This window comes from Poeciliopsis prolifica, unplaced genomic scaffold (assembly GCF_027474105.1).
Source record: "Poeciliopsis prolifica strain line A6 unplaced genomic scaffold, Auburn_PproV2 SCAFFOLD004, whole genome shotgun sequence".
Classification (NCBI taxonomy): domain Eukaryota; kingdom Metazoa; phylum Chordata; class Actinopteri; order Cyprinodontiformes; family Poeciliidae; genus Poeciliopsis; species Poeciliopsis prolifica.
In genome coordinates, this window is record NW_026562379.1 from 12,945,305 (window position 1) to 12,959,570 (window position 14,266).

Below are 14,266 nucleotides of genomic sequence, written 5' to 3' on the forward strand. Positions count from 1 at the left end.
AAGTAAAAATCATTTACAGGTTATAGAGTCCATCAGATTCATATTTAAAATGTCCTGGTTTCTCAAAGGGTTCATGAAACTCATGAAATCATGAAATCATAGACAATAATAAGGCTCCTAGCAAAAAGCCCCCAGCATCCAAAAGTGAGCAGTACGTGCTTTCCCTTATATTCATATTTTGTTTCATGTTGAACCCTTTTGGAGTTTGACATTAAACAAACTTCATGTTTGTTTGTGATAGCAGGACAGAAGAGACCCTTTACAACCAGTTGGAATGTAAATAGAGTTATTGATCCCAGGATGACACTCTGATTTAACTGGGCATATATTTTAGTTCAATTTCAATTAATCTCTTTGTACATAATGACAAGAAAAATGACTTGACTAGCCAAGTAACTGGTGACAAAGAGATGATATCATATCACATTGATATCCTCGAGAAACAGAGAATACTATACTAATAAGCTGAAAGTTCCTTTAAACTTTTAACAAATTTTAAAATTTTTAGTGTATTTCAGCGTGTTTACATTAAACTTACCTAATTTTTTTACTTTAAAAGAGGGTAGAAAGAAATTATCTTCACTTCTCAAACATATGGCAGTAACTTAATGTTGTTTTTCCCCTGCGGGTTAATTATTTTTTTTCTGAAGAATAAAATAATTGTTCCATTGACTTTACATTGCTTTTTAGAGCCCAAGTAGGTTGTTTTTTTTTTCTCCCAAGCCAAAGTGAAAACAGCATAGGAACTACAGCAACTATGGAAACGATCCAAAGAGGGAACCAGGAGAGACATTAGTGGTGCCTCGCACCGCTCAACATACTGTGACTCCAAACAACCCTAAAGCAACTCATCTGCATTCCAAACTAGCCATGGGATGAATAGGAAACAATTGGAAACAGTTCCACCTCCAGTGTGATTTTGCCCGTGACTTTCCACCATCACTATGGTAACGTAATAATAGGCCTTTAGTCAGTGATGCCACCACAGTCCCAGAACAAAAATAAATGCCACCCTGCATACCATGCGTTCCTTTGATTGAACAGATAGATATTTCATACATGCTAGTGCAGCCTCTGATCTCCAGCTAAGTACCCTCTTATTTTAGCGACCACATTTAAAGCTCTTTAGGCGTGTGGAATAAAGGGCCTCCCTGCTTGGAAATCCTCTCTTTAGTTCCGTATGCTGCTATCTTCAGTAACAATGATGGGAAAGTCTTGTTTTAATAACCCCTATCATCTACAGCTTTGGAGTGCAGTTAGAGCCTCCATCACAGCGTGCTTGAAAAAGAATCTGGAGCAGTCAACCCCTGATTATCTTTCCACAAATTTGTTACTTTTTTCTGCAACAAGTCAGCTCAGTTGTTGTGTGTATTTTCCCATTTTCTTTGGTTGATCCTGAAAAAGTGTTTGCGCTGTGATTTCCAGTATTTGACTAAATAATTTATACATCTGGAATCTCTTAAGATTTTCTCACATGAAAGCCACAAACCTTGATGTGTTTTATAATAAGTTTTTGGAAAATGTGATGGGAGGTTGGATCATGAAGAGAAACTGAAAACATATACGGTTGTGGAGAAGCTCAGGGCAGGGTGAGGTTATAATACAACAGAAGAATCGCTGCTCAATCCATCTTTTAAAAAAGCCATTACTGTTCAAGTCTGTGTTGATACTTTTGGAAAGCATCTCTATGTTGTATTTGGAACACAGGCCAGCTTTCCTAAGCTGAACAAGGAAAACATGCTCTGAGCCCTGACGTGTGATTTAATTCACATATTGAGAACATCAGTTTGATCTGTCTCTGTGTGTCTCTGTAAAAGAGGAATTATAAATAATGCAAATTTTTTTAGGGAACAAAGTTTTCGTGTGAAGTCTGATATACAAACAAACAAAAAACAATATTATGCAGATAAAGTACAGGATGGTTTCAAAGAATGATTCATCACCACACTTAGTGATATTATGTTTGAGTGAGTCGGTAGGGTTTGACATTTTTTTAATCTATATTTGAATCTCAAAATACTCCATGCAGCCCTTCAAGCCACCAACATCTTGACCCAGACTCAACAGAAAGAGATGGCTGGCAATTACTCACGTTTATTAGATTAAGGATATTATTATATTGACCAGGTCCATTTCCCTACGGGGTCTGGTTGTGGATCCAGAGCAGGGCCTGATCAGATTAACATTAAAACAGCTCTCAGAACTGAATGGAAATCTATTTTTGGTACGTTCATTCAAAAGTTATTGTTGTGCTTTGGCTGCTTGTTCAGTTCAGTTTCCATCTTTTCTTTCAGGCGGCTTAACACACTCAACAAGTGTGCTTCTATGAAGCTTGATGTGAATCTTCCAAAGAAGAAGGTGAGTGGAGCTCCTGGCTGTTTATTAGCTTGTTGTTTAGTTAACTGCAAAGAGCTTCTTGGTATGACAGTACAATAATAGCTAGTGTTTGAAAAATACCATACAACCAATGGTTTTATTTGTAAAAAAATTACAAAATTTAAAAATCTTTAAATTTAAAAAATGTAAAAATTATTATTATAGTAGTTTGAGTGACCAGGTTTCCTTCTTATTTTAAACAAAAATTTGCTGTTCTTTCATCTTTACATGGTATCATAGTTTATTATCTTTTGTATATCTTATAAAAGTAATCTACACTTTTTTGCCACACTAGATTTACAGTAACTTGATCACTCAGATTAAAATTTGTTGAATGTATAATATTATGAAAAGGAAATTATTTAATTGAAACCTGGTGTAGATGTGAAAATCTATATGTTTAATTTTGCAAGTAAAATCTATTTCTTTTGCTTATACAATGATATCTGTTCTAAATAGTTTTTTTCTAAAATGTTATTTGCCAACACAGATTTTAGGTAATTGTGACTGATCTTTATGTGATATAAAATTTATTAACTGTATTGCAAACATTTTTTTCCAGCCTTCGTGCCATAAGCAATCAATAATTGTTTATATTAAGAGCAGAGGAGATTTCACAGCAGGTGTGAGAGAGCAGTTGCTGTTGGTTTCAAGTTTCAAAACAGAATAAATTATTACGATGTCAACATTTTCAACAGTTTTTGGCATCACAGATAAAGGATTAGTTCAATTAGCAAAGTAGTCTGTTTGTAGATGCTTAATGACTTTGAAAATTTCCAAATGGCTTCCAACATTTTAGTTAGACATCAAAAGAATCCAAGAGAAGAACTTTGCTCTTCTCTTTTTCTTTCATGAAATACGCTGAGACATGGCTGCGGTTTGCTCAAGCTGTGAAAAAGAAAAACTTTTATCAGGATCCTTTCGAGCTTTTGACGTTTATTTGAAATGTTGGAAGCAATTTGGAAATTTACAAAGCCATTAGATTGTGATTCACTAGTTAAGATTTCTTAGGCTATTGGTTCTCAGAACTGGTCGTTAAGTACCCTGCCCTGCCTGTTAATCACATATTAATTTAATTAAGCTGTTTAGAAGCAAGACAACATCTAAAATATACAAAGCACGGGTATGTGAACCAGGTTTGGGAACCACTGGCTTAGGGTAAATATTGTTGGAATAAACAAAATTGCACTGAAGAATTACCAGACAGTGTACTTCTACATCTCTACATTAAATATGCAATTGAATATTGTCTGTATATCTCTAGAGTGAAGACTCAGATGAAGAAGACCTCTTCGCCATCAGTGACAAATGGACTTTTGAGTGGAGCAGCAAACGTTGGTCCAGATTACAGGACATCGACTGTCTGCTTAGAACGCATGAAGAAGGCCAAACATCTAAAGACGGCTTGCCTCGCCACAGTACAACCAGCAGGGAGAGTGTTCTGACGGATCTCAGTGAGCCCGAGATCTCTTCATTGCACAGTGAAAGCAGCGGGGGCAGTGGTCGGAGGGGCCCTAGCCCGGAAGACTCTGACTGCTCTAATCGCACCTGCTCAGATTCTGCAGCGATGCCAGACTCTACATCTCTCACAATGCCTCACATCCCCAAAGAATTTTCCAACTATCACTCTGTGCCTGACAAGAAAGGCAAGTTCAGCCGCACCCGTGCCAAAGACTTCCTGAAGCGCATGGAAACCCTCAGATCTAAAGGAACGTCAGTGAGGGATCGGAAAACTTTGGTCATTAGCTCTCCTGTCATGCAGCAGGAGGCTCAGGCACTGAAGACGCTGCATTGTGTCGAGATCATAAATGGTGATGCTGGAGCTCCAGAACTTCCGTCAAGCAGAATACTGTCACCACAGTCCGGCAGTGAGGGTAGCAGTCACTCCAGTGGCAGCACTGTCAGCACACCAAGTCTGAAAGAACGAAAGCCTCATCATGCTGACCACAAGCGCAGTGGAATGTATCTGGAGGACTTAGACATTCTCTCAGGCAACCAAATGAACAAAGTCGCAGAACACAATCGCAGAAATGAATTCTGTTCCTACGAAGATCTAGTGGTCCACATTCCCAAAGACCATAAGCCAGGAACTTTTCCCAAAGCACTATCCATAGAAAGTCTGTCCCCAACCAATGGAGCCATCAACTGGCATACAGGAAGCATGCACCTGGACTCCACACTAATTTCATGTAGAAAGGAATCCAGACCTGTTGCACAATGCTGCTCCAGAGGAAGCCGAATCAGTGTCTATGACAATGTTCCTGGGTCACACTTGTATGCCAGTACTGGAGACTTAATAGACTTGGAGAAAGAAGACCTTTTCCCTCACCTGGATGATATACTGCTACATGTAAATGGTCTGCAGCAGATAGTGGACCACTGGTCAAAAAATGTCCTGCCTGGAGGAGAGGGGGTGATGCAGGTGGATAGTGAAAAAGAAGATAAGGTTCGGCTGCAGTCCTCTAGTCAGATCACTTTAGATTTTGAGGAAAACTCTGTCACCGAAAGCCAAACTACTCCTGGTGACGGAGACAGAGACAAAGTATCATTAGCTGAGACTGAATCTACCAGATTCAGGGAACGGAGAGACTCTGGAGTTGGTGCTTCACTCACCAGACCTAACAGGTAGGATTCATGACAGTGTGTTTAATCAGGCTGTACCAATGTATAAAGAAATGCTATGAGCATAAACAAACTTTATGTCTGCTTTGCCATTAGGTTAAGATGGCCCAGCTTCCAGATATCCAATCGTCTCAGTCACTCAATGGCATCCCTGCAAATTACAAACCAGTCAGCAGGCCAGCTGAGTTTGTTACAGAAGTTTTCTCTCTTGCGTCTTACAGCGATCATGGAAAAATATTCCATGTCTAACAAGCATGGGTGGACTTGGTAAGTGTTATTAAAACAACACACAGTCAACAATAATGCTCTGTCTTATCAATCAGATAGGCATTTTTTTTTTATTAATTAACCTGCATTTTATCAAATCTTTTTAAATGTGTTTTGTGGGGTAAAGAAGTTTGGTTGGCCTGGAAAAAATCCTTGAAATTACCTTCCTTTATTTGTTTAGTAATTTTATCTATCCTTTTTTATGCACTTTTTTAAAGACTATTCATTAATTACATTCATTAATGTTTCTAGGTCTGTACCAAAATTTATGAAGAGAATGAAGGTACCAGACTATAAGGACAAGAATGTGTTTGGAGTGCCACTCATAGTGAACGTGCAGCGCTCCGGTCAGCCCTTGCCGCTTGGCCTCCAGCAGGCTTTGAGATACCTGAGGAGTCAGTGTCTTGACCAGGTCAGTAACCTCCCAATGTTAAGATGTATGTTCTTTATCTACAGGAGAAACCATAAGCTCATGTACTGTACAGCAAAAGGACTCAAAGCTTGATTGGGGGTCATTTTTGATGAACTTCAGCATCAGTGCTGTTTCACATGCTTGCGATCAGCCTGTGGCTTTGCTGTGGTGGTAAAGAAGTCAAGGTTGCCTTCATAGCTATGTCCATCTCCTCTCCATTGTTAATTTTTGATCCCTTATTATTTTTATGATTGTACTACATAGATTTTTTATGAGGTTTAGGAAAGTTTGCTCGTAGTGCTGCAACAGCCAGTAAGTTTCTGATAGATGACCGCAAAACTTTAAATTTGAGAGGACACTCTGCTGAGAGCAGTTGAGCACATGTCTCCTCAAATCGAGTGAAAACTTCACTCTGGACTTTAAGTAAATTGGATTCAAATGTAAAATTTCCTTTATGCAAAAGGAGGACTTTAAAAAATCGAAACCTTTTCTCTTTTTCACTCAGTTTCAATGCCTCTGACTTTCCTACTGCAGGAGTGGCTTATTACAAGGAATGTGACAGCTGTAAATCATGTCCACAATGCATCTGTTTGTTGTGACTATTGAAGCGCTCCAATTACAAAATCCCTAAAACCAACGAAGCGGTTTTACTTCACAGTCCACTCCTGGTTTTAGTTGTCTATGTTATGCATGAGTGCTTTTCTTCCACTGTTTGTTCCTTAATTCTAATTTCCATTGGTATTCCTGAGTACAGCAGTCTGAACTTTTCTCTTGCTTTTTCTGGCTTATGTGACTGTGTAACCATAACACAGCCACCACATAATATCTCCGTGGGGATAATTTTGTTTCATGTATGTTTTTTTGTTTTTGAATCTTAGTAGAAAGTTTTCATTTTTGAGTTGAATTACTAAATAAGTGAAAATTTTTACAGTATTCTAATTCTACTCCTATGACTGAGATGTAATTTGATACAATGCTGTGAATGAATTACATGCACTGAAAGTGCCTGTGTGCTAAAGGATTTCTGTTTGTCTACCAGGTGGGTCTGTTTCGAAAGTCTGGGGTGAAGTCCCGAATTCATGCTCTTAGGCAGATGAATGAAAGCTCTCCAGATAATGTAAATTATGAAGATCAGTCTGCCTATGATGTGGCTGACATGGTGAAGCAATTTTTCAGGGATCTACCTGAACCTCTGCTCACCAGCAAACTCGGAGAGACATTCCTCCATATTTACCAGTGTAAGCACAACATTCTCTTTTCCCCTTCTTTGTTGTCCAACAAGAAATGTAAAATGATGTATTTTATGTGTGCAGATGTGCCAAAGGACCAAAGGTTACAAGCTGTCCAAGCAGCCATAATGTTGATGCCAGATGAAAACCGAGAAGTGCTGCAGACGCTCCTCTGTTTTCTGAGTGATGTCACTTCTTCCGTGGAGGAAAATCAGATGACACCCATGAACATTGCAGTGTGCCTCGCCCCTTCTCTGTTTCACCTCAATATAATGAGGAAGGACAATCTATCACCAAAGTAATTTCTCTTGGATTATTGCATTGTATCTAATTTAATGTCTGTCCTTTCAGCTCCTCTGTAAAAAAAAAAGAAGTGTATAATGAGCATAGTTTGCCCGCGTTTCATTAACTTTTGTGTAATTATCTTCACTATGACTCCATAAAGCATGGCTTGACGTGTGCTACGGAGCTTACTCAGCCCTTAGGGGTGCATTAGATTACTCTATCGGTGCCAGTTTACTAAGGTTATGACCCTTTTTATGCTTTCTGTTTTAGAAGCTCAAGCTGTGTATAAACAAAGTAAATCTATCGTGTTAAAATTTCTTTAAAAGGACTAAAGGGGTTTCCCACAAGGGAGAGAAGGGGCTTATACTCCATTTATTTAGGATGTTGTACTGAACTCTGTTAGAATTGAACTTTTTTTTCCCCCATTCTCTCTAGGGCCATGCAGAAAAAGTATGCCACAGGCAGGCCGGACCAGAAGGATCTGAATGAAAACTTAGCTGCAGCACAGGGCCTTGCTCATATGATCATGGAGTGCAATCATCTCTTTGAGGTCCAGCCAGTAATTGAAAATTGCAAATATTTCATTCCTGGGTGCAACACCCACTCCTGTATTCATTTGGATCTAGTCTGACCTGTAATTTGATTTACCCATTAGATCCCTCATGAGATGGTTAATCAGTCACGCAATTCTTACGTGGAGGCCGAATTACATGCACCGACAATCGATGAGCTGTGCAGGCAGCTGGAAGAGGATGATGGAACATATCAAACACATTTGGAAGGGAGACTACAAATTTTCCTTAAAGAGGCCAGAGAAAAGTCCAAATATTGGGTGTCATCCAGCAGTTCAGATAACACAGAGTTGTACTACAAAAAGGTTTGTGGTCTTTTTTCAGTTTTTTAATCTTACTTTGCTGGTCATTTTGCCCCGACTGCATTTCCTGCTTTTGTAGTTTTTCACATTCCACTTTTCTGGTCATAAAGCAAAGTCGTCTGCCCAATTTGGCAATTAGTGATTTTAAGTAACTTTTTATAGTCTACTGCATAAAAAAATAAAAAGAAATGGTTTTATCGCTCTGTTAAATATATGCAGCAGGATGTTGCTTAGAGTTATTTCTGTGTACATTTGTGTGTAATCTATTGATTTTAGAAAATAACTTCATTTATTAGTATCAAATGGAAGTTGGAAGGATGAAAGGGCAGGGTTTGACAACAAAATGGAGGTTTGAATTGTCAAACAGCAAATTCATTGGCACCCAACATTTGTTTGTATTGAATTACATATCAGCAAACCAAAATTTTGTGATTGCCTTAACAAAATATTTAAAATGAGTTAAATATTCATGTTTGGCATTTTTGGCAGGTGGGGGATGGAAATCCTTTAAGACGTTGGCGAGTGTCTGTAGAAGTGGAAGCACCACCATCCGTTGTGTTAAACCGTATACTGCGGGAGCGCCACCTGTGGGACATGGACTTGCTTCAGTGGAAAGTGTGTGAGACACTGGATAAACAAACAGAGGTGTTTCAGTATGTCCTCAGCCGCATGCCTCCTCATCCCAGTAGGGACTTTGTAGTTCTCAGGTTAGTGACAGCTAAAAATAAATAAAAAACATATCATCTCTTAATTCTAATAGGCTATAAAATTTGATTTTGTGTTTTCTTCTCCTTTTTTGCGAAGGTCTTGGAGGACAGACTTGCCCAAGGGTGCTTGCTCATTGGTTTCTGTATCAATAGAGCATGAGGATTCCTCTGCTACAGAAGGAGTTCGAGCTATGATCCTGGAGTCAAACTACCTACTGGAACCTTGTGGCTCTGGAAAGTCAAGACTAACTCACATCTGCAGAGTTGACTTAAAGTAAATCTAAAAATAATTTGTTCTACAATTTTCAGACATTTAAATCTAAATCACAAAATGAATGCATTTGCCGTGTTTTGTTATTTAGCATGTGGTATTCAGAATATGGTTTTGCTTTCAGGGGAAGGACTCCAGATTGGTACAACAAAGCATTTGGTCACCTTTGTGCCGCAGAAGCTGCCCGGATCCGCAACTCCTTTCAGCCGCTGATCACAGATGGGCCAGAAACCAAAATCTGAAACCGCTATGTCTGTTAAGCTTTGAGATCAGGACTGAGCTGTTGAGTCATTTCTAAATGGCTCACATGAATTGCACAGACAGTGCCCCTGAATAAAAGCACAGTTTGTTTTTGTGAAAGAGATCTGAAAACAGTTTCAAGCCTTTCAACTTGCACATGGGCAAAGGAGGATATTTTTGGGTGCTGAGCATAATTCATTTGGGAAATTAATTAAATTGCCAATGTCCTTCACTTTATAATTTTATTTAGCTTCTGTTGTGAATTATTTTGTTCAAAAATATAAATATGTATTGATATTCTTTACAATGTCCAGGACATTCAAGCTCTTAAATGCTTCTGAGAAGCATTATAGTTAATCAGTACAGATTTAAATAATATAATTATGTAAACCCAAGTGTTTGTATATTTGTGAGTGAATATTTTGTAATTAAGAGCAAATTGTACATTCTGTACATATGAGAACAGGCAAATAGTACATATGTTAATTTCATATATTGATTCTTACTTGGTCAGACTTCTTTTAATAAACATGGTACAGGATTGTAAGCTGGTTTTACTTTGGTCATGTAATGACATTTTTAAATATGTCTAATTTTATGTAACTTTGACCTCCAATAGTTGTGAAAAATAATGACTGAAGGTTTGACTTGATCATACCTGCTTTATGGTACTGGCTCATACAGTCAGGTAAAAGACTCAGTCTTGTGTTTGTTTGTTTTTGTTTGTTTGTTTGCAATTTTTTAAAATAAAAATATCTTTATTATACGATTTTTGTGCAGCCTGATTCTGAATCTTGCCATTGTATCAAGAAATAAATCATAGTTGGTACTTGACAGTAGCTCACCCTGAAGGGAAAAGTAGAAATTCTCCAAAAATATGTTGACACCAAACTCTGCTGGAGGTGTTCATTCCTCACCTTTGACTCCCAACATTTAATCACAGAATCAAAGGTGAGGCTTGTTCATTCTGTAGACCTGTGAATGCATTGAAAGGTATGCTAAAGACAATAGAAGTTCTGCTGACAGGATTTCTGCAATCAAGAAGATAATTATATATTATCAGAGACTGACAGAAAAAAAATTTAAGCACAACATTTATTTGTAAAACTGCAGAAATGATCTCAGCTCTGGAGTTAGAGGGACCTCTACTGGACATTTCAGGGGAACACATCCACTGCAAGGTATCAGAGACATTTAGTCTGATTTTAAAGTGATCCAAATGTACTGAATAATTTAGTTGTTGTGAATTTTACCTTTTTATATCTTACAGTTTTGAAGCTAGACAAGGGGAAATCTCAATATTCAGCAGAGATGTAAAAATGCCTTTCAAAATGAAATACTTTCAGTTTTAGCACATTTTTAAAGTAATAAAACAGATTACATGTAGAAAACCTTTATTTTCTGTCTAAATATTTGCAATCCACAACTTAGTAGGTGGGTTGAATGAGCTACTGATAGAATAAAGACAAAGTGATACTTACTGCGTTTGTTAATCAGGACTTGAAGCACTGGATTACTTTAATAGAAAGTTAAGTTTAGCTTCATGCATTGAAATTATAGTTTGAAGCTAATCTTAAAATCAAAAATCAGTTTGACAAAACCCTAAAATTGAAAAAAATGATTTCCAGACTAAGAGAGGGAGAATTTATCTCTTATGAGTGACTGTGTGTGGGCAGGACATATTAGGCAGCAAGCTGACATTTTTTTTTTCTCAAAACAGATAGATTCCAGTAAGAAAAGCAACAACAATTTGACAAGGACCAAATCATGATGGCTAAACAACTGGGTCAGGACATGTCCAATACTGCAACTCTTGAGGGGTATTCCAGATGTGCAGATGTCATATGGCTCAAATAAAGGTCTAAGGAAGGAATAGAGGTGAACTGCCCAAGGATGTACTGACGCATGAGGAAACTGAAGGCTGCCCTCTGATCAAAAAGAAAAACTGCTGTACCTCAAAATGCTAAAGGTTCCTCACAGTGCATGAGCTGCATAAACCAGATCCGATTTTTTTTTTTTTTATGTTGTGGTTTTATGTAGTGCCTCTCTTTTTCTGGTGTCCAAAAATGAAATTCAGTGCTATGAAGTCACCTCCATTTTCAACAGAGTCCACCTGTATGTAGTTTATTCTGATTATACATCCAAATGTTATTACGTGCCCTTTAGGAAGTTTAATTAAGTTTACTGCTGAACTTTTTCTTATCTTTATTTTCTGGAAAAAATAAAAGATGGTAATAGGGTTGGGTTACAAAATAGCACCCCAACCTTTGACAGTCTCAAACATTGAGTGTTTGAGATCATACTTCAATCGTTGGAAGCACTGTTCAATCCATCAACCCAAAATACAAAGAATATGGCACAACTGCAAATCTACAGAGTCATGTCTGTCCAACTACTTCCATAGCCGAAAACATCATTCAGCCAAAAGTGCCATGGTGACTCTGGAGGAGAAGACATCCACCAATCAGGTGGAAAAATCAGAGTTGGGTGGCAAAATATAAAAAAGCTTAATGGGTACGAATATATTTGAAAGTCACTATTTATTGCAAAAACAGCCTTTGTTAATCACAACCATCGCTTTTTTTTTTTTTTTTTGCTTTTATTCAAATTTTCTCAAATATTGCTTAATGTGGCTCGCAGTTCAAATAATTAAGTCATAATTTTGTAAACCTTTACAGCTGTAAAATGTATTGCATAGCTTTGATTTTCAAAGCAACCATTAAAAACATCCACAGCATCCAATACCATTTACAATCAACTTCTTTAGGCAGTCATTGATAAGTTTGTAAACACACTGGGAATGCCCTATAAAACGTCGGAGGATGTGAAACGAAAGTGGTGTCATTATGTGCACCTGCGTCAGATACGCTTTGTTCTGTCAGGAGGCAGTTCAACATAAAACTTGAACTGTCTGATTTAAATTCCCGAGAAAACAAGTCTAAATATTTCGAAAATGACATTTATAGTAAAATAATCATTTTTTCCCCCTTTGGTCTATTTCTGGAAACTTCAGTGAGCTTGAAGCCACCAAGACGTGCTCCATGTAGCAACAAAAAGAGGAACCGCAGGAACCGCAGCCAGGGGGCGGCAACATGGCGGTGACAGCGGCTGCAGAGAGGAGAAGCGCATCCTAAAAGATCCGCACGCACGCACGCAAGCGCTCGCGCACTCAGCTTTGTGTTCACAGCGCAGGTCGGTCAGCTTGCTTAACCTGCTGGTACCAACAACACACTGCCTTAGCCGAACTCTCCAGAGTGGATTTCTCTCAACAGAAAGCGGCTTCTTCTGCGGGTTTGCTTCTGTTTTCTCCTTGCTTCTCAAGTGTTTCTCTTTTTTTCTTCTTCTTCTTCTTCCTCCTAACGCTCTTAACCAGTAATTAAACACAACACGAAGAGACCGGGGAGAGCCTTTATCAGTGTTTCATTAAAACCTCAGGGTTGGCGTGGAAATGGCAAGCGAGAAACCGGTGGCAATGCCGGACTCGCTGTCGCTCTCGGACCGTCAACCTGCTCCAGGTCACGGGCGTCGCGGAGCTGCGGTCCCCGCTGCTGCCACCGGGAAGCCAATGATGTTGTCCGGCTCAGGTTCAGTGGTCCTCCCGGCAGGCATGATCAACCCTGCGGTTCCTATCCGGAATATCAAGATGAAATTTGCTGTTCTTATTGGACTCATCCAGGTCGGCGAGGTTTCCAACCGGGATATTGTGGAGACGGTGCTCAATCTGGTAAGTGTCCTGCACATTATCTCCTTATCGCTCAAATCCACACCTGGAATTATTTCTGAAAGCAATGTTCACATATGATTGCACATCATTTTGACACATAGCCTGTGAAAATAAGGAATTGTTTGCAGTACACATGTCTTGATATTTGCGAGGGAATCTTCAATGTGAATAGTACAGTCATTCATTTAAACGGTAGCCTGTTGGAGGAAAACTGAATATAACAAAGTAATTTCTGAAGTTTTTAACTTTAGGAAAGTCCAGGAATTTACGTGCACTTGTTTCAGTGAGGCGTTTAAATCCAGTGGTCACTTAATATTTCAATGTTGTGGTTTTAATGAGGACATGCATCTGCTGCTTCTGGTTGTGACAGAAGCATATTGAGGGATCAAGATATGATTGTTGTAGTACTCCAGATCAGGTCAGTGCATAACTGCTGTAACACTGGTGATAGGTAGAGGCTGGTATGAAATTCTTGGTGTACAATAACCTAGGGAAAAAATGTGCAATAGGAAATGACATTTATTTAAAATGCAAGCAACACTACCTTAATATAACATTGTAATCAATTTAGCTATACTTCTCTTTTTTATATGTTTTTTTTTATTTGAGACCTAAATATGGTTGAAGTTTCCATTAGTTAATTGCACAGAATCTTGTGCAATAATTGCAAAACATTTTTTTATGTTTTTAAGTTTCCTCTTTAAGCAGAAGTCTAACATGCTAATATTGAGTGGTTAGTCAGGCTATCTGCTCCAGACAAGATTGATGGCTGGCTCTCCTTTCGTTTCTTCACTACTACATTTGTTCTTTTAAGACCTACAAACATTTACAAGAAAAAGATGCCAAATTTTGTTATTACTGGGAGGAAAGTTTACTCTGTGGATAAGATAGAAAAACCACCAATCAATCTGGGACTTTCTCTAGAATTTTATTATAATCACTTAAAACCGGAAGAAGAGTGTGCTGAAAAATATGAGTGGATTTGGAACTTTAATTTTTTCAATCATCGATTTTTATCAAGACCCTCTTCTCTATGGTATGTTCCTCAAAGAATTATTAATAAAATTTCTTGTAATACAGTTTTTTGGGACCAAATTGAATTATGATGGATTGTAATCTGAAACTTTTATACTGAAGTCATCTAGTTCTTTATTTAACGTTAAATCAAAAACCAAAACCAGTTTCCAGCTTGTGCTTTGACCATCTGCAGTCTGTTTGCAATAGTTGGCCTCTCCTTGTTAGCACACTAGAGATTAATT

General features: G+C 38.2%; 2 protein-coding genes across 6 annotated transcripts in view; both read left to right on the forward strand.

Annotated features, from left to right (window-relative positions):
- stard13b (StAR-related lipid transfer (START) domain containing 13b) overlaps window positions 1-10,046 on the forward strand; it is a 62,491-nt gene extending 52,445 nt beyond the window's left edge. For all 5 annotated transcript variants that reach the window (XM_055028197.1, XM_055028199.1, XM_055028198.1 and 2 more), the window contains 11 exons: window positions 2,295-2,358; window positions 3,641-5,001; window positions 5,095-5,265; window positions 5,518-5,677; window positions 6,717-6,915; window positions 6,991-7,204; window positions 7,627-7,741; window positions 7,847-8,068; window positions 8,555-8,772; window positions 8,870-9,046; window positions 9,168-10,046. In XM_055028197.1, coding sequence (XP_054884172.1) covers window positions 2,295-2,358; window positions 3,641-5,001; window positions 5,095-5,265; window positions 5,518-5,677; window positions 6,717-6,915; window positions 6,991-7,204; window positions 7,627-7,741; window positions 7,847-8,068; window positions 8,555-8,772; window positions 8,870-9,046; window positions 9,168-9,285 — 3,019 coding nt within the window. In that variant the 3' untranslated portion in view covers window positions 9,286-10,046. The remainder of the gene's footprint in view (window positions 1-2,294; window positions 2,359-3,640; window positions 5,002-5,094; window positions 5,266-5,517; window positions 5,678-6,716; window positions 6,916-6,990; window positions 7,205-7,626; window positions 7,742-7,846; window positions 8,069-8,554; window positions 8,773-8,869; window positions 9,047-9,167) is intronic.
- A 2,430-nt stretch (window positions 10,047-12,476) lies between these two features.
- The window catches only part of nbeab (neurobeachin b), a 203,748-nt gene continuing 201,958 nt past the window's right edge, over window positions 12,477-14,266 (forward strand). Inside the window, exons 1-2 of the mRNA XM_055028191.1 lie at window positions 12,477-12,574; window positions 12,719-13,007. Coding sequence (XP_054884166.1) covers window positions 12,732-13,007 — 276 coding nt within the window. The 5' untranslated portion in view covers window positions 12,477-12,574; window positions 12,719-12,731. The remainder of the gene's footprint in view (window positions 12,575-12,718; window positions 13,008-14,266) is intronic.